Here is a 20,536-nt window from a genome sequence, read left to right as displayed (position 1 = left end):
GGATGCACCTAGTGGGCTCTCCTGAGCTTGCTAGAAAGAAAGTATTTGTTAGGTTTTTTATTTTCAGTGAGATCTGCTGGCAACAGACTCACTGCTACGTGGGACTGAGGGGAGAGAAGCAAACCTACCTGCGTGCAGCTAGCTTGTGCTTCTTAGGCTACTGGACACCATTAGCTCCAGAGGGTTCGAACACAGGGCCTGACCTCGATCGTCCGTTCCCGGAGCCGCGCCGCCGTCCCCCTTGCAGAGCCAGAAGACAGAAGAAGGAGATAAAATCAGCGGCAGAAGACTCCGGTCTTCATTAAGGTAGCGCACAGCACTGCAGCTGTGCGCCATTGCTCCCACTGCACACCACACACTCCGGTCACTGTAGGGTGCAGGGCGCTGGGGGGGGGGGGGGGCGCCCTGGGCAGCAATAAGTATACCTTTTGGCAATATATACACATAATACAGTCTGGAAAACTGTATATGTGTAAAACCCCCGCCATTTTTAGTCAGAAACAGGACAGAAGCCCGCCGCTGAGGGGGCCGGGCCTTCTTCCTCAGCACACCAGCGCCATTTTCTCTTCACAGCTCCGCTGGAAGGAAGCTTCCCAGGCTCTCCCCGGCAGTATCCTGGTACACAAAGGGTGAAAAGAGAGGGGGGGGCACATAAATTTAGGCGCAAAAAAATTTGTATATACAGCAGCTACTGGGTAAACACTGAGTTGTAGTGTAATCCCTGGGTTATATAGCGCTGGGGTGTGTGCTGGCATACTCTCTCTCTGTCTCTCCAAAGGGCCTTGTGGGGGAACTGTCCTCAAATAGAGCATCCCCTGTGTGTGTGGTGTGTCGGTACGCGTGTGTCGACATGTCTGAGGTAAAAGGCTCCTCTAAGGAGGTGATAGAGCGGATATGTGTGTGAGAGGGTGTCTCCGTCGACAACGCCGACACCTGTTTGGATATGTGTAAGTGCTAAGGTGAATTTATTGCACAAAAGGTTAGGGAACAGGCAGAAAATCTACCCATGTCTGTCCCTATGTCACAGAGACCTTCAGAGTCTCTCAATGCTCACTATCCATAATAACAAACACTGGTATCGACATGGAGTTTAACTCCACTGTCGACTACGATAATGCAAAGTTACAGCCAAGATGGCTATAAGATATTCAATATATGATTATTGAAATAATAGATGATTTGCATATCACTGATGACTCATCTGTCCCTGACACGAGAGTACACATGTTTAAGGGGAAGAATGCTGAGGTAAATTTCCCTCCTCTCATGAGGAAAAAGAGCGGGAATCTCCAGACAAGAGACGGCAGCTTCCCACAAGAGAATTCTCAGGCTGTATCCTTTCCCCACTAGGGCCAGGATATGTTGAGAATCTTCCCCTGGGGTGTCCTGTTTGCACAGATGGTAGCACTTGCTATTCTCAGGGATCCTGCAGATAGCGTGCACATTCTAGTATACTACCCAGACCGGCGATTGTGTCGGCATGGGTTTATAGCGCTGTGGCAGCGTGGACAGGTACCTTATAAGCAGAGATGAGACCCTAGTATGCAATATAAATATATTAAAGATGCTGTCTTAAGTGATAGATATATAGTTATAAAGCATGCCCAAAGAGACATGAGTATACTGGGTCCTAGAGTCAAAGCTTTGTCGATCTCTGCTTGACGTGTCCTGTAGAATATGCATTGGACAGATGATGCCGACTTAAGAGGCATATGGAAGGCTGAGGATTGTGTGGAGAAGGGTTCTCGGGCCTGGTCTCCACAGCTATAGCTGGTAATTCTGCTAGTTTGCCTTATATTCCTGCACAGCCTAAGAAAGCACGACATTATTAAATGCAGCCTTTCGTATAAAGAAACAAGAAAGTCTGAGGGGCGTCCTTTCTTGTCAGAGCCGGGCAGCTAGTTTCCAGGAACAGAAGTCCTCCCCGGACCCCCACAAAAATCCACCAATGTCGCTGGGGCTCCACAGGCGGAGCTAGGCCCGGTGGGGACACGCCTTCGTAAGTTCAGCCACAAGTGGGTTCACTCCCTGTTCGATCCCTGGGCAATAGATATTGTGTCTCAGGGACACAAGCTGGACTGTGAGAAGATGCCCCCTCACCGACGGCCCTGCGGGCTTCCCCCCAAGAGAGGGAGCCAGTGTTATCTGCAATTCACAAATTGTATCTTTAACAGGTGGTGGTCAAGGGTCCCCTCCTTCAACAAGAGGGTGTTATTATTAGACCATGTTGTAATCCCGAAACCAGACGGTTCGGTCAGACCCATATTGAATTAAAAATCCCTGAACATATACCTGAGAAGGTTCAAGTTCAAGATGGAATCGCTAAGAGCGGTCAGTGCAAGCCTAAAAAGGGGGAGACTTTATTGTGAATCGGGACATAAGGGATGCATACCTTCAGGTCCCCATTTATCCACCTCATTAGGCGTACCTCAGAATTGCGGTACGGGATTGTCATTACCAATTTCAGATGTTGCCGTTTGGTCTCTCCACGGCCCCGAGAATATTCACCATGGTAATGGCGGATATGATTGTGCTCCTGCGGAAGCAAGGTGTCACTATTATCACGTACTTGGACGATCTCCTAATAAAAGCGAGATCAAGAGAGCAGTTGCTGAACAGCGTATCACTTTCTCTGGAAGTGTAACGGCAACACGGCTGGATTCTATATATTCCAAAGTCGCAGTCATTTCCTACAGCTCATCTGCCTCTCCTAGGCACGATCCTAGACACAGACCAGAAAAGGGTTATCTCCCGATAGAGAGAGCTCAGGAGCTCATGACACTGGTCAGGAATCTATTAAAACCAAAACAGGTGTCAGTGCATCACTGCACTCGAGTCCTGGGAAGGATGGTGGCATCATACGAGGCCATCCCCTTAGGCAGGTTCCATGCGAGGACCTTCCAATGGGACTTACTGGACAAGTGGTCCGGATCACCTCTTCAGAGGCATCGGTTAATCACCCTATCCCCCAGGGCCAGGGTGTCTCTCCTGTGGTGGCTGCAGAGTGCTCACCTTCTCGAGGGCCGCAGATTCGGCATTCAGGACTGGATCCTGGTGACCACGGATGCAAGCCTCCGAGGGTGGGGGGCAGTTACACAGGGAAGAAATTTCCAAGGTCTGTCGTCAAGTCAACTGACTTGCCTTCACATCAATATCCTGGAACTAAGGGCCATATACAGCGCCCTAAGTCAAGCGGAGATCCTGCTTCGCGACCAACTGGTTCTGATCCAGTCAGACCGCAGGGGTTCATGTAAACCGCCAAGGCGGCACAAGGAGCAGGGTGGCGAGGGTAGAAGCCACCAGAATTCTTCGCTGGGCGGAGAATCAAGTAAGCGCACTGTCAGCAGTGTTCGTTCCGGGAGTGGACATCTGGGAAGCAGACTTCCTCAGCAGGCACGACCTCCACCCGGGAAAGTGGGGACTTCATCAGGAAGTCTTCACGCAGTTGGCAAATTGATGGGAACTGCCTAAGGTGGACTAGATGGCGTCCCACCTCAATAAAAAGCTAAAAAAGGTTTTATGCTGGGTCAAGGGACCCTCAGGTGATAGCTGTGGTCGCACTAGTAACACCGTGGGTGTTCCAGTCGGTCTCTGTATTCCCTCCTCTTCCTCTCATAACCAAGGGCTGAGAATTGTAATAAAAGGAGGAGTGAAAACAATATTCTTTGCTCCGAATTGGCCAAGAAGGACTCGGTACCCGGAGCTGCAGGAAATGCTCTCAGAGGACTCAGGGCTTCTGCCTCTCAGACAGGACATGTTGCAACAGGGGCCCTGTCTGATCCAAAATTTACCGCGGCTGCATTTGACGGCATGGCGGTTGAACGCCGGATCCTAGCGGAAAATGGCATTCCGGATGCAGTTATTCCTACGCTGATAAAGGCTAGGAAAGACGTGACAGCAAGACTTTTTCACTGTATATGGCAAAAATAGGTTGCTTGGTGTGAGGCCGGGAAGGCCCTACAGAGGAATTCCAGCGGGGTCGATTCCTGCACTTCCTACAGTCAGGAGTGACTATGGGCCTAAAATTAGGATCCATAAAGGTCAAGATTTCGGCCCTATACATTTTCTCTAAAAATGAACTGGCTTCACTGCCTGAAGTTCAGACGTTGTTCCGGGGGTGCTGTATATTCAGCATCCTTTTGTGCCACCGGTGGCACCTTGGGATCTTAACGTTGTGTTGGATTTCCTGAAATCCCACTGGTTTGAGCCACTTAAGACCATGGAGCTAAAATATCTCACGTGGAAAGTGGTCATACTATTGGCCTTGGCTTCGGCTAGGCGTGTGTCAGTATTGGCAGTTTTGTCATGTAAAAACCCTTATCTGATCTTCCATATGGACAGGGCAGGATTGAGGACTCGTCCCCAATTTCTTCCCAGGGTGGTATCATCGTTTCCTTTGAACCAGCCTATTGTGGTGCCTGCGGCTACTAGGGACTTGGAGGATTCCAAGTTGCTGGACGTAGTCCGGGCTTTGAAAATTTATGTTTCCAGAAAGGCGGGAGTCAGAAAGTCTGACTCGCTGTTTATTCTGTATGCAGCCAACAAGGTTGGCGCTCCTGCTTCGAAGCAGACTATTGTTCGCTGGATCTATAGCACGATTCAGCTGGTTCACTCTGCGGCTGGATTGCCGCATCCAAAATGGTGAAAGCCCATTCCACAAGGAAGGTGGACACTACTTGGGCGGCTGCCTGAGGGGTCTCGGCTTTACAGCTTTGCCGAGCTGCTACTTGGTCGGGGTCAAACAAGTTTGCTAAGTTCTACAAGTTTGATACCCTGGCTGAGGAGGACCTTGAGTTTGCTCATGCGGTGCTGCAGAGTCATCCGCACTCTCCCGCCCGTTTGGGAGCTTTGGTATAATCCCCATGGTCCTTATGGAGTTCCCAGCATCCACTAGGATGTCAGAGAAAATAAGAATTTACTCACCGGTAATTCTATTTCTCGTAGTCCGTAGTGGATGCTGGGCGCCCGCCCCAAGTGCGGACTCTCTGCAATACATGTATATAGCTATTGCTTAACTAAAGGGTTATTGTTATGAGCCATCTGTTACTGAGGCTCAGTTGTTGTTCATACTGTTAACTGGGTATGGTTATCACAAGTTGTACGGTGTGATTGGTGTGGCTGGTATGAGTCTTACCCTGGATTCCAAATCCTTTCCTTGTTGTGTCAGCTCTTCCGGGCAGTTTCCTTAACTGAGGTCTGGAGGAGGGGCATAGAGGGAGGAGCCAGTGCACACCAGTTAGTACCTAATCTTCTTTTAGAGTGCCCAGTCTCCTGCGGAGCCCATCTATTCCCCATGGTCCTTACGGAGTTCCCAGCATCCACTACGGACTACGAGAAATAGAATTACCGGTGAGTAAATTCTTATAATTACTAGCAGCTATGGTGATCATTCCGAGTTGTTCGCTCGTTGCCGATTTTCGCTATATTGCGATTAGTTGCTTAATGCGCAAGGTTCGCAGAGCGCATGCGTTTAGTTATTTTACACAAAAGTTAGGTATTTTACTCACGGCATAACGAGGAATTTTCATCGTTCTGGTGATCGTACTGTGATTGACAGGAAGTGGGTGTTTCTGGGCGGAAACTGGCCGTTTTCTGGGAGTGTGTGAAAAAACGCTGGCGTTTCTGGGAAAAACGCGGGAGTGTCTGAAGAAACGGGGGAGTGTCTGGGCGAACGCTGGGTGTATTTGTGACGTCAAACCAGGAACGAAACTGACTGAACTGATCGCAGTGGCAGAGTAAGTCTGGAGCTACTCAGAAACTGCTAAGAAATTTCTATTCGCAATTCTGCTAATCTTTCATTCGCAATTCTGCTATGCTAAAATACACTCCCAGTAGGCGGCGGCTTAGCGTGTGCAAAGCTGCTAAAAGCAGCTAGCGAGCGAACAACTCGGAATGAGGGCCCATGTGAGATAAAAACTTATAGTCAAATGTGCAATGTTAAATAGCTCTCTTACTAATTTGTAGATGCTACAGCTATTAAGTGTCACCGCTGGTTACATCTACATGTACATATTATATCCTCATGCACTTAGATGGAGCTGCTAATATGCACAGTTAGATCTGCATTTGGCATAGTATATAAACACATGTAAGCTTCTGGTAAATAATCAGTTCTCCCATTGGATTCCAGGGGAATTCCCTCTGTTACTGCAACTTCCTATACTTAATGTCCCCTGTCAGCAGTGTTTCACAACAGCATAAATTATTATTTTTACAGATTTGTTTTCATAACAAGGTATATTATTTCATGTGTTAAACATTAGTGAGACCAGGTAGCAGCCATAACGCCGACAAGCGTTTCGTTTTTTTGGACTTTTTCAAGGCTTTTTGAGCCTAGTAATGTGCCGGACCACTTTACTATGGCTTTAGAAATCCACGCATGAGCAATAGTGGGCCTTAAAGCCATGCCTGTAGCAGTGTATAGTGATTTGAGCGTAGTCTCAATCTTGCGGTCTGCCGGCTCCTTTAAGGGGGTTGAACCGGGGACAGGTAAAACCACCTTTTTAGACAACCTAGATACAGAAGCGTCTACTATAGGTGGGTTTTCCCACTTCTTTCTATCCTCCTCAGGGAATGGGAAAGCAATAAGAATTCTTTTATGGATCTGGAATTTTTTCTCTGGGTTTTCCCAGGATTTTTTAAATAAAGAATTTAACTTCTTAGAAGCCAGGAAGGTGAGCGAGAATTTCCTATTTTCCGTAAAATAAGATTCCTCTACTTGTTCAGGAACCTTCTCAGAAATATGTAAAACATCCCTAATGGCTTCAATCATTAGCTGCACCCCCTTAGCAAGGGTTGCATCACCCTTCTGCATATCCCCATCACCGTCCCCTGTATCAAAGTCGGTATCAGTATCAACTTGCATTATCTGGGCAAATGTACGCTTCTTTGGATATGTAGGTTAGTATAGGAAGTAGTGGGAGCTGAATGCTGCAACCCCTCTACAGATTTTCTCAAAAACTGCGTCTCTTTCTCATTATGCGACATCCATGATGAAATCTGGGATTTCAGTCCCCTTAAAGAATCCACCCACGGGGGTTCAGATTCAGAAGGCTGGGAAAGCACATTGCAGTACATGGAATAGACTCCTCTGAAGAAGATACACACTCTGCAGCACATGATACAGAGCCCTTAGACATGGTAATGTGGCTATATACACTCACACACACATACAGGAAAATGTCAGACACAGTTTCCCCCAGAGTACCTTCAGAGAGTCACAGAGTATAAGGATCCAGCCACACAGTGCCCCTGTGGACAGTTATTATGATAAAAGCCCGGCACTGACTAATGAACCTTAATAGGTTGAATAGTACTAACTACACTCTCCCCCCGTCTATAACACCCTGGTACCACAGTAACTGGAGTTATGTGGGGTTCAGTGCTGCCTGTCAGCGTCTTGTTAGGCATTCTGCAGAGAGAAAATGGTGCTAGTGAGTGCTGGATCCTCTCTGAGAAGCCCCGCCCCCTGTAATGGCGCGCGGCTTCCCGCACAATGATTATACTGGTCTGAGGTCTCATGGTGCTAACAGCGGGATTAGCCCATTAGCTATGTACACCAGTGTAGGGTGATCTTGCTGGCCCAGGACGCCCTTCAGCAGCTTCTACATACATATGTTGCTGCGCCTGTATGGAGCGCAGCCTGTCAGAGCTGTGCTCCCACCCTTGCACCACCATTCCCGCCGGCGACCCGCTAACCGGGGCCACCAGCGCTGTACTCACCACTCTTCTTTCTTCTGGCTCTGTTAGGAGGTGGCGGCCGTGCTGCGGGAGTGAGCGGTCGCCTCGTGGGCTTGCGATCAGCACCCTCAGGAGCTCAGTGTCCTGTCAGCGGAGATAGAGAACCATTAACTTCTAGAGTTGGTTCCTACCCCCCCCCCCCTAAGTCCCACGAAGCAGGGAGGCTGTTGCCAGCAGCCTCCCTGTACCTAACACTCTTAGAAAAAAAAAAACCAACTAGATAAAACTCCTAAGAGCTCCCCTAGCTGTGACCGGCTCCTCCAGGCACATTTTCTAAACTGAGTCTGGTAGGAGGGGCATGGAGGGAGGAGGCAGCCCACACTATTAAACTCTTAACGTGCCAGTGGCTCCCAAAGGACCCGTCTATACCCCATGGTACTAAATGGACCCCAGCATCCTCTAGGACGTAAGAGAAATTAAATCTTACCAAGCTAGATTTAACAAAGGGGTACTGGAAAATTCCACTGACGGAAGCTGCCAAAGCAAAGACAGCCTTCTCTACCCCAGAGGGTTTGTTCTAGTAAAAAGTGCTGCCCTTTGGTTTGTATGAGGCCTCTGCAACTCTCCAGAGAGCTATGAATAAATTGCTCCGGCAGGGAATACGCAGTAGCATATTTAGATGGCATTGTAATTTTTAGCTCTGACTGGAAGTCACACCTTCCAAAGGTGGAGGCACTGTAACAGTCTCTATGGGCACATGAGTTCACAGCTAACCTGGAGTAGTGTGCCATTGGAATGGTGGAGGCAAAGTATCTGGGGGATATTGTAGGCCGAGGGCAAGTTAAACCTCAACCCAGCACAGTGGAAGCAATCCTCACATGTCCTAAGCCAAAATGTATGGTGGGCTATTATCGTAGGTTCAAATGCGATTTTGCCACCAGGGCGGCACACTTAACTGCATGTCTGAGGGAACAGTCCCCAGACAAGGTAGTAAGGTCTAGGCCTGCAGCGACTGCTTAGCAGGATTTAAGGCAAGCTTTATGAGCAGAGCCTGTATTGCAAGCACCTGATTTCTGGGGCATGAAGGGGAAGAGAAGCCCATCCTCTACCTTAGCCGGAAATTGCTGCCCAGAGAATGCAAGTACGTAACCGTGGAGCAGGAGTGCTTGGTGATTAAATGGGCAGTGGAGTCACTGAGATACTATTTGTTGGGGCGAAAATTCCGGCTAATCACCGACCATGCACCCTTACAGAGGATGCACACAAACAAGGAGGTGAATGCTCATGTGACTCGCTGGTTTCAGTTGCCCTTCCTAGAAACTGTATGGGTCCTGATTCTCCTAGCATCCCTGTGATGAAACTAGGGGAGGACGAGGGTGAAGAAGGGGATCTGTGGAAGCTAGCTGAGGTGTGTGTTGCCGGACGGATGTAGCAAATAGGTATGGGTGAGGCAGGAAACTTGCCGGGTGAAGTCATAGCTTCACCAGAGTGGTTGAAGCTAAGGGGGAGGAGTGTGGCAGGGACAACATGATTCCACATGAGGTTAATGTAGAATGGCAGGTTTTTGCAGGATTGGATCAGCAGCAACAGGTCTGATGGAATACAATCCGGGTTTAAGCTGAGTCTGTGGTAAGCCACATCTGGGCTAATCACTTCACATTGTCTGTTGTCTTTAAAAATGTGTTTTGTTCAGTAGGTCATTGCTTCTGATGCCAGCAAATGGCCAGGCGATAGCTTGGGGGGTCTGGAGATACGTTAGGAGCCATTTGGAATATGCACTGTTTCTGATTACCAGAACTTGGAATGTTATACTGCTGTTTTAAGAAAACTGCCTGTAAAACTTCACCTGCAAAACCTGCATGTGAAACTGAATCCTGCCTGAGGTCAAAATAAAGTGTGTTGGATTGTACTCCATCTATGTGTTTCCTGTCACATTATGCATGTAAATTATACTTTAATCTTTCTTAGCAGTGCTCATGCAAATCATTATCTCGGTTTTTAAAATCTCTCTGTAACGGAAAAAAGAGTGGCTGCAAAAACATACCTTAGATTCTCAGCATTTGTCTCTCAGTAAATCGAGTTTAAGGGGTCTATTTACTAAGCCTTGGATGGAGATAAAGTGGACAGAGATAAAGTACCAATCAGCTCCTAACTGACACATTACAGGCTGTGTTTGAAAAATGTCAGTTAAGAGCTAGTTGGTTGGTACTTTATCTCCATCCACTTTATCTCCATTCTAGGCTTAGTAAATAGACCGCTTAGCCTTTTAATCATATTTAAAAAGGATAAAAATATAGGATGTTTATTCTTGAAACTATGGGGGTAATTCAGACCTGATCGCTGGGCTGTGGTTTTTGCTACCCTGTGATCAGACAGTCGCCGCCTACAGGGCGAGGGTGAATTTGCTGTGCAAGTGTGCATTCGGATGTGTAGCAGAGCTGCACAAACTGATTTTGTGCAGTCTCTTCTCAGCTCAGGACTCACTCAGCCGCTGCGTTTGGCTTCTTGCTGATCGGGGCCGGAGCTGACATCAGACACCCTCCCTTAACACGCTTTGACATGCCTGCGTTTGTCCGGACACTCCCTGGAAACGGTCAGTTGCCATCCACAAATGGCCTCTTCCTGTCAATCACCTTGCGAATACCCGTGCGATCGGATTTATCACACCAGCCCGTCACTGACCGGTGTTCCTGTTGCTGCGGTCCATCGCGCCTGCGCATTGTGGTGCGTACACATGCGCAGTTCAGATATGATCGCACGCTGTGCAAAAACGCACAGCAGCGATCAGGTCTGAATTACCCCCTATATTTTATTACTTGTTCATGAGAAGAAGGTCAAGACAAACTCAATTTCGGTAGGTTATTCCTGATTCACAGTCCTCAAAAGTGGAGGCTTTTCTGGATGGAATGTGGTGTTTAGGCAAATCGGTAGAGAGTTTCGGCGGATTGAGGTGTGTGGGATCCCTATGGATAACAATGTAAACAAGAAGTGATGTCCATGCAAGTAAGATGGTACTAAAGTTAGTTAAAACACTGGCCCTCATTCCGAGTTGTTCGCTCGGTATTTTTCATCGCATCGCAATGAAAATCCGCTTAGTACGCATGCGCAATGTTCGCACTGCGACTGCGCCAAGTAACTTTGCTATGTAGAAAGTAATTTTACTCACGGCTTTTTCATCGCTCCGGCGATCGTAATGTGATTGACAGGAAATGGGTGTTACTGGGCGGAAACACGGCGTTTCAGGGGCGTGTGGCTGAAAACGCTACCGTTTCCGGAAAAAACGCAGGAGTGGCCGGAGAAACGGTGGGAGTGCCTGGGCGAACGCTGGGTGTGTTTGTGACGTCAACCAGGAACGACAAGCACTGAACTGATCGCACAGGCAGAGTAAGTCTGAAGCTACTCTGAAACTGCTAAGTAGTTAGTAATCGCAATATTGCGAATACATCGGTCGCAATTTTAAGAAGCTAAGATTCACTCCCAGTAGGCGGCGGCTTAGCGTGTGTAACTCTGCTAAATTCGCCTTGCGACCGATCAACTCGGAATGAGGGCCACTGTAACTGTGTTGGCATTGTAAGTTTACACATGATGCTACGGCATCATTTTTAAACTTATACTGACATGCTTGACATCAGGTTGCTGACAAACTCATAGTTGACAAAGTGGCTGCCTGAAGATTAACTAAATCCCCACTGGAGGTTGCTTTCCCTGTTAGCATTAACACTGGTATTTTCTTTAGCTGATGTTGAATTGATCAGCAGCTGTATAATAAAATACATAAAACGAGGCATTATTACAACTGTTAGATAGGAAAAGAGACTGTAAGTAATTGCAAATTATTATGACTGCTACAGATGAACAATAAATCTTTCTAAACACTGCAACAAACAGCATATGACTAGTCGTTCTAGTCACAGCCTTTCCTGAACACCAAGGTCCATAGCTGCCAGTAACTAAGTGCTGAATGGAATAGGGGAAGGAAAGGGAGAAATGTTCTTATCCCTCTCCTGTCCCTACTCTTCTTTCTCTTTCAGTCACCATGCATACCATGGTGGTCGACATGCATTAGGTCGACAGGTACAAAATGTCGACAGATGAAAGGTTGTCAGGTTCAAATGGGCGACATGGAAATAGTGACACAAAAATGGTCGACCTACTGTATTGACTGTCAAACTATACATTGTTGATCTTTCACCCGCATACCTCATGCAACAATGACTGCAAGGCACTGATGTTGTTTGTTGTGCAGTCAATAACTGCAGGGCAACCAGTGACCAGAGTGCTGGATGAGGCAGGTTAGCATCCAGAAGGTTCAGTGAGAACCTTGTCTTTGCTGCACCTACTGTATGATTATATTATCTGAGACAAGCATCTTACCTTGCTCCCTGGGAGGAACAACCCTGCACAAATGCCTCCCCAAAATATATAGTCCAAAATTCTTTAGCCTTAAATACTGGCTGACAGTTAATGTGAATTGTAGTAAAAGCAGCTTTTATTAATTCATGTTGACTGTCTTCATTCCTTCCATTGACTGGTGTTCTATTTTTCTCCATAAAACTTTAACGTTCTTATCACTGACTTAAAATGACAGAACACATCTCTCCTACTACTCACCATGTTCAACGTATTTTGGCAAAACAGACTCACTAAGTTTAGTCAACACAATGTACATTTACATTAATAATATCCAGAAAAATGCTGCATGAAAAAAATGATGTTTTTTTACACAAGGTAAATGTAATGTGCTTCTGTATGCTTTCTTATTGGTGCATAAGGACCATTTTTTTATGGGTATATTTGGCTAATGAAGAATGATCCTAAAAGAAAAAAAGAACCTTATTTCTTATGCGCTCCTTTTTGGATGCCATGTCATCACACTTGTCCTCTTTACCCAGTTTGTCTACAGCATCCCCTGAAAAGCTGTTGCTGTGACTTCCTTTCTTGACCCGGTCTTGGTTGTATGCTTTTCCCCATTTCTGGTCATCTTCATTCCGCCTTATTAACTTCTCAAACTCAAAGTGGGTTCTCGATTTTCTGCCATCCTCCATGCGCTGATACTTTTGCCTTTCTTGTTCTTTATCTCGAAATCTCCTGTCATTATCTCTTTGTTCCTTGTCACTTTCATTCTGAGTCCTGACAAAAGAGTATAACTATGTTATCAGTTTTTCTGCGCACAAAAATAAGCCAATTACATTTTTATATGGGACAAAATCTGGGCTCCTTGCTGATCTCTCCTTCTAATGCCATACACACAGAACCGATCAACAGCCTAGGACAGTGAGGGTAACAGGCAGTATTGGGGCTGTATTCAGCCCTCCAAGGCTTCACTTGCTGCTCCTATTTCCTGCCTTCATGTTCTCATATTTGCTTGCTGTGGCTTGTAATGCTTATTTAAAAGTCCTGCTGATATGTTATTATATGTGTCTGGTTCAGTGACTATGGGGTCTATTTACTAAGCCTTGGATGGAGATAAAGTCACCGGAGATAAAGTATCAGCCAATCGGCTCCTGTCATGCCACAGGCTGTGTTTGAAAAATGACAGTTAGGAGCCGATTGGCTGGTACTTTATCTCCAGCGACTTTATCTCCATCCAAGGCTTAGTAAATAGACCCCTAAATGTATTAACATAACTAATTACTAACATTAAAAGTGTGACCCTTTTAAGTGTTAAAGAGGGCCACCTAATGTGGCCCCCAAAGTTTATTAGTTTGCTTTTCTGCAGCGGGGTATACTGGTATTCCACAGGGAATAACATTGGGGTGTAGAAGATAGAAGACTTCAAGGGCTGCAGCAGAGGCACTCTAGTGCTAGATATCATTCTGATATCTCCTGCTGCAGCTCCATCACCTCCCCCAGCGACGCTGTGTACTCCCGCATCCCTGGTTGCCGGGTACTTACAGCGGAGGCTCCGGTTCTTCACCCAGGGCACACACACTAACCGAAGTTCTCCGGGATCGCGTGGCCGCACTCAGGGAGGAGGTAAGAGGGTCCCCCAGGCGGGACCCACTGGAAATCGCGATCCGGTGCGGCCATTAGGAGGCAGGCCGCGTGCGCTGGCGTGGACACTGTGTCCGTACAGGGACCCCACTAGACCACCAGGGCAAGGGTACAGGTCGGATTAGGCTATAATGCATTTTATTAAGGCCCGCAGCACCCGGTGGTGAAGTCCAGCAAGAGGATAAGGCTCTGGCCTGTAGCCACTCCCCCAGCCCCATGGCACCATTTAGAGTAAATGTTCCCGACCTGGAGCGGCATCTCTCTGTCTCCCTCACTCCCTGTCAGCATTTGGGCGCCATTATACACAGCAGTGCTGATTCTGGGACTGCTGGGTGATGCCTCCTCTGTAAAGCCACCTGCATCATCAGTGCTGTGCATTTACAGGACACTTAAGTATTCTACATGTCGTTTAGACAGTGTTAGTTAAGAACAAGTGCTTACTTCAGGGTTATTTAGTACAAGTACCCTGTGATATTCATCCAGTTTTTACTGTGCATTGATATATCTATTTATATACATAGCCTTACTCAGTAATAGTATTGCTAGTCCAGTGCAGTTTTATTGTTTGTCATAATTCCTGCATTGTACATGTGACTTTGTGTGTGTGTGTGCATATAGCTGCTGGGTGATCTCTACTCTGTGTATCTTACTCCTACTGCTATCCCTATTCTATAACCTGAGGGGGCTCTGTGCGTCAGGGTTATTAGATAATATAGGTATTTCACAGGATATATGTATTTTGTATTTTTCTCTGTTTTTCAGTCACATTTTACCTCAGAAATCCTCTGTTTGTGCTGTCACACTGCACGGGGGGGTTTGTGTTAGGTATTCTATCTACTGATACTGTACTGTGTCGCCCGTGGTTTACGCTTTCATATTATGTCAGCTACAGGGGGCGATGGGTCTGGGGCTGATTCTGCCGTGTGCGGTTATGACGCCCCAGATGCATTTGAGGATAACATGGCTGCGGAGGGTTCAGGTTTTGGGGGTTCTGTACCCCCCAGTCAGTTTGTTACAACGGGGGCACATCAGGGCCCGCCTTGGTCTGCCTTTTCTAATTTACTGACTACGCTGGTAACTAGACTTGCGCCCGCTATGGGACCTCCTGTGCCTTATCAGCCTTTTATGGTCCCTGCGGTTAATCCGCCATGGACAGATGCTCTGTCCACTCAGTTACAGCACTTGAATAACTTTTTGGATAAACGTATTCCTGACCCCCGCCCGCCTAAGACTAAACCTAAGAAGTCCTCTAAGCAGGCTGTTACTTCCCCTCAATCCACGCATGTTCTGAATACCTCTTCCGATGAAGATGGCGTGAATACTGATCCCACAGACTCTGATAATGACTTTTCTGATGGAGAATCTGCTTCACAGGTGGATGTTCCTGATCTCTTAGAGACTACCAGGCTCATTCTGTAGATTGATGATGATCCTGAGCCTGCTACTACATTTAAGAAACTGGACAGGTTCAAACGTCAGAAGGTTAATAAATTGGTTTTACCTCATTCTGACCACTTGGTTGAAATACGTCAGGAATCCTGGGAGAACCCAGGAAAGAAATTCACCCCGCACAAGAAGATGTTATCCCGCTATCCCCTTGCGGTAGAAATTGAGTAGAAATTGGGAAACGCCACCGCCGGTGGACTCTCAAATCGCTCGGCTGGTGGTTTCATCTGCTCTGCCTGTCACTACCGTCACTTCTCTCAAGGAGCCGACGTATAAGCGTGTGGAAGGCTGCTTAAAAGCTATCTATACCCTTGCAGGGGCTGTGCATAGGCCCACGATTGCGGCTACTTGGGCCGCAGAAGCTATTGAGGCGTGGGCTCAGGAAATGGAGGCTGAGTTTCCGTTCAATTTTCCTGAACATGCCAGACAATGTCTCTCTTATATTGTCACGGCATCTCATTACATTAAAGAAGCAGCTTCAGATGCAGGTGTTCTGGCGGCCAAGGCTGCTACGACATCCATTTTGGCTCGCCGTATTCTCTGGTTACGGTCCTGGTCGGTGGACTTGGACTCTAAGAAAACCCTGGAGGTGCTCCCGGTTAAAGGAAACATCCTCTTTGGTGAGGATCTCAACAAGATTGTCGCTGACTTGGCGTCTGCCTAGTACTACTCCTTCGGCCCCGAAGGCTAAGAGTACTTCCTTTCGTTCCTTTCACCCTCGGGTAAAGCAAAGGGTCAGGCGTACCCGAAACAGTCTCGCACTTCCAAAACCACCAAGCCCAAGTCTAAACGTGTCTGGGCTGCCCGTCAGCCTGCTTCCAAATCTGACAAGCCTGCGGCATGACGGGACGGGCCTCCCCCTGGGAGATCCCAGGGTGGGAGGCCGACTTCTACAGTTCACCCAGGTATGGTTGAAGACCACTTCAGACGCTTGGGTACGGGAAGTCGTCACTCACGGATACGCTATATCCTTCAAGAAGCGTCCCGCTCCTCGCTGTTGCCTGACGGACATCCCTTCGGATCAGGCAACAACTCTCCGTTTAGTGGTACATTCCCTCCTGGACACCGGAGTGTTAGTGCCAGTGCATTGGGCTCAGAGGGTCAGGGGGTACTATTCAACGCTGTTCCTAGTCCCCAAACCAAATGGTTCCTCCCAGCCCATTCTCAACCTCAAATCTTTGAACAAGTTTGGGAGGGTTTCCAAGTTTCGTATGGAGACCCTTCGCTCTATTGTCCTGGCTTTGGAACCAGGGGACTATATGGTATCCTTACCTGCATATCCCTGTTACCATGTCACATCAGCAATACCTGCGGCTTGCTATTTACTAATTCCTGGCCTTACCGTTTAGTCTGACCACGGCTCCGCAAATTTTCACCAAGGTCATGGCAGTTATGACGGCTTCACTCCGCCGTCGGGGTATCAGGATCCTGCCGTATCTGGATGACCTGCTGATCCTGGCCAATTCCCCAGAAGTTCTCCTCCGTCATTTGGATCTGACGGTCCAGTTTCTGCAAGCCCATGGGTGGCTCATCAACTGGAAGAAATCATCCCTGGTCCCTGCCCAGAGCATGGTGCATCTGGGAGCGTTGTTGGACACACACATCCAGAGGTTGTTTTTTCTCACAGGAGAAAGTCCTGAAGCTTCAGGACAGGATACGTTGCTTCCTCTCTCGTCCACGTGTGTCGATACACTCAGCGATGCAAGTACTAGGCCTCATGGTATCGGCTTTCGACATAATGGAGTATGCTCAATTTCATTCCCGCCCTCTGCAGAAACTGATTCTTGCCAAGTGGGGCGGCCTGCCTAACCGGATCAGGTCTGAAATGATCTCCTTGTCTCCGGAGGTCCGTCTGTCACTGACCTGGTGGTTGCAGGACCAACGATTGAGTAGGATTCGTCTCTTCTGGATCTCCAACTGGGTCCTTCTGATGACGGATGCCAGTCTGAGGGGTTGGGGCGCGGTGTTGGAGCAACACTCTCTTCAGGGTCGGTGGACCAGGGAGGAGTCTCTCCTCCCGATAAACATTCTGGAATTGCAGGCAGTGTTCAATGCTCTGAAACTGGCCCAGCATCTGGTACTGAACAGGCCTGTTCAAGTGCAGTCAGACAACGCCACCACGGTGGCGTACATAAATCATCAAGGTGGCATCCGAAGCCGCATGGCAATGATGGAAGTGATAAAGATTCTTCAATGGGCGGAACGCCATCTGCCAGCCATATTGGCAGTGTTCATTCCGGGGGTCCTCAACTGGGAAGCGGACTTCCTTAGTCGCCAGGATGTACACGCCGGAGAGTGGAGCCTTCATCCAGAAGTATTTCAGCTCCTAGTGGACAAGTGGGGCCTATCAGATGTAGACCTGATGGCGTCTCAACACAATCACAAGGTTCCAGTCTTCGGAGCAAGAACAAGGGATCCTCAAGCGGCGTTCGTGGACGCAATGGCAATTCCATGGAACTTTCGGCTGCAGTACATGTTCCCTCCGGTGTCACTCCTGCCCAGAGTAGTGAGGAAATTCAAGCAAGAAGGAGGAATCCTTCTACTAATAGCTCCAGTGTGGCCCAGACGGCATTGGTTCTCAGACCTACAGGGTCTCTCGCTAGAGCGTCCTCTTCTACTTCCGCAATTACCAGAATTTCTCGTTTAGGGCCCTTGTGTTTACCAGGATTTGGCCCAACTGGCTTTGACGGCGTGGCTCTTGAAGCTTCCGTACTGAGGGCCAAAGGATTTTCTGAGGCGGTCATTCAAACTATGTTGAAGGCCCGTAAGCCGGCTTCTGCTCGGATTTACCATAGGGTCTGGAATTCTTACTTTGCTTGGTGCGCATCTAACAATCATGACGTTTACAAGTTTAGTACGGCCAAACTTTTGGCCTTCCTACAACAGGGCCTGGACTTGGGCCTTCGGTTGGCCTCCCACAAGGTTCATATTTCTGCCTTGTCGGTATGGTTTCAGAGAAAAATTGCGACTCTTCCTGATGTTCATACATTCACTCAGGGTGTTTTACGGATTCAACCTCCCTATGTCCCACCTGTGGCTCCTTGGGATTTGTCGGTGGTTCTGGAGGCTTTGCAAGAGTCTGCATTTGAATTTGAACCTCTTGAATCTGCGGACCTTAAGTGGCTTTCCCTCAAGGTCTTGTTTCCGCTAGCTATTGCCTCTGCTAGACGGGTATCACATTTGGGTGCCTTGTCTTGTAGGTCCCCCTATCTGATTTTTCACCGTGACCAGGCGGTTCTTCGGACGCGCCCTGGTTATCTACCTAAGGTGGTGTCTTCTTTCCACCTTAACCAGGAGATTGTGGTTCCGGCCTTTGTCTCTCCGGATTTATCCTCCAAAGAGCGGTCTTTGGATGTGGTACGGGCTCTCCGTATCTATGTGAAGAGGACAGCCTCCGTTAGGGAGTCTGATTCTCTCTTTGTACTGCTAACAAGCAGACCTTGGCCAGATGGATTAGAATAGTGATTGCACATGCATATGTACAGGCTGGCCTTCCAGCTCCTGCTACCATCAAAGCCCATTCTACTCCGTCTGTTGGACCTTCTTGGGCGGCCCGCCGTGGTGCGACCCTTGAACAATTGTGCAAGGCGGCTACATGGTCCTCAGTGAACACGTTCATAAGGTTCTATGCTATGCCTTCGATACTTCCGCCTCCCAGGATGCTTCCTTTGGACGCCGGGTTCTTGTGCCCGCTACAGTGCGTCCCCGCCCATAAGGAACTGCTTTAGGACATCCCCGATGTTATTACCTGTGGAATACCAGTGTAGCCCGCTGCAGAAAAGGAGATTTATGGTAAGAACTTACCTTTGTAAAATCTCTTTCTGCAAAGTACACTGGATTCCACAGGACGCCCACCCTGACGCACTTAGCTTCTTTGGGTTGGTATGGCATTAGCCGCTGATACCTTCTCCTGTCATGAGAATGTGGTATCTGTGGCTAGTAACAGTTGTCGTCTCTTTTACCTGCTACTGCTTTGGACTGGTTAACAAAACTGAGCTCCTGTGCATGGAGGCGGGGTTATAGAGGAGGCGGTGCTGAGCATCTTGGGAACAGTCAAAGCTTTTAGCCTGTTGGTGCCTCGGATCAAGATCCTACTCTACACCCCGATGTTATTCCCTGTGGAATCCAGTGTACCTCGCAGAAAGAGATTTAACAAAGGTAAGTTCTTACCATAAATCTCCTTATTCCTAGTCTACGGTAAAGTTAATAAGTGTAGTCATTGCTGGTTCTCTACTGGAGTACAACTCATTAAAACTTCAAGTACAATGGAATGTCTTGGAACTCAAACAATGGACCCTTACTTTTCCTTGAGTTCCTTGACAAAGTGGTCAAAAGTTCTCATTTTGATGATCCCAGAAGAAGACTTTTCCCATTTTGTTTCCTCTAGCTCAATGTCTTCTATTTTCTCTTTTTGCTTCTCATTGATTATGTCGTCGCTCTTGTCAGGTTTCTTAAGAAGCTAAATTTAGGAATATTTTACAGTGAAAATAAATGAAAACACTAAATAATAAGAGACATTGGGGGGTATTCAATTAGCATTTTTTGCAGTAAAAAGATGCAAATGTACATTAAATTCGTGAATAATAGGTGAAAAATTCAGCAGGAGCGAAAAACATGTGGATCAGTGAATTTGTTTTTTCACCTGCACTGGCGAAAAAGTGGGCTGTTTGCACTGATTTTGAGGCATTTTTCGCCCGCGTCTTTTCACAAAACAAAAAAAAGTGGCGAAATTGCCTTAAAAAGGCAACTGAATACACAGGGGATTGACTTTAATAGCTCTGAAATTAACCCCAAATTAACAGAGCTAATTGAATAGCCCCCATGATATTTTACACACCAAAGGGTCTGACTTCTAGGAGCAAACAAAGGTATAGTAATGAATAGGGTAGTTTCTGTGTGTACCTATAGATTCAGCATTGTAATACACTGTATGGCAGATTGTATTATTTCATACAGTATTTTCCATTCACCTATTTTGGCTAATATAGATCTACAAATAACAATACATTGCAAATAATCTAATCCTGTTTATACAGCCACCCTCCCTAATCTTACTAAATTGCCAATGGCACATTATGTGCCGGTTCCTTTTTAAAAATGATAGAAATAGGCCTATCATTTAATTCCCAGGCAAAATGACATATTTATTGGAATGCATAAGGATCTGTTTTGTTTTTGTTAGTAAAACTGTACATGCATGGTACATGTCACTCCTGGCTGAATGGTCATTACTTGGTGGCAATGGGACTGTAACGTGGTACTCTCACATAAGATAAGTGGCTCATGAGTGTGTAGACAGCATTACGGGCTATTCAGCAAGAGTGTATGAAGAAAGCCATCTGACTTCAGTTAGATTTTCAAAACCAAGGATAGGGCTGGTGCATTTGCAGATAAAGGCCCTCATTCCGAGTTGATC

The 20,536-nt window shown here is 47.4% G+C and overlaps 1 protein-coding gene across 3 annotated transcripts in view; it reads right to left on the bottom strand.

The window, feature by feature from the left end:
* Window positions 1-20,536, bottom strand: part of UPF3A (UPF3A regulator of nonsense mediated mRNA decay) — a 178,857-nt gene that overhangs the window by 29,133 nt on the left and 129,188 nt on the right. For 2 of the 3 annotated variants that reach the window (XM_063953397.1, XM_063953396.1), the window contains 2 exons: window positions 19,422-19,579; window positions 12,513-12,810 (listed from right to left, as the gene is read on the bottom strand). In XM_063953397.1, the coding sequence (XP_063809467.1) occupies window positions 12,513-12,810; window positions 19,422-19,579 (456 nt within the window). The remainder of the gene's footprint in view (window positions 1-12,512; window positions 12,811-19,421; window positions 19,580-20,536) is intronic. The other variant, XM_063953398.1, reaches the window with a different exon arrangement.

The sequence above is a fragment of the Pseudophryne corroboree genome, chromosome 2, assembly GCF_028390025.1.
Source record: "Pseudophryne corroboree isolate aPseCor3 chromosome 2, aPseCor3.hap2, whole genome shotgun sequence".
Classification (NCBI taxonomy): domain Eukaryota; kingdom Metazoa; phylum Chordata; class Amphibia; order Anura; family Myobatrachidae; genus Pseudophryne; species Pseudophryne corroboree.
Note: the sequence above shows the minus strand (reverse complement) of the source record. Positions and strands in the feature narration are given on the sequence as shown.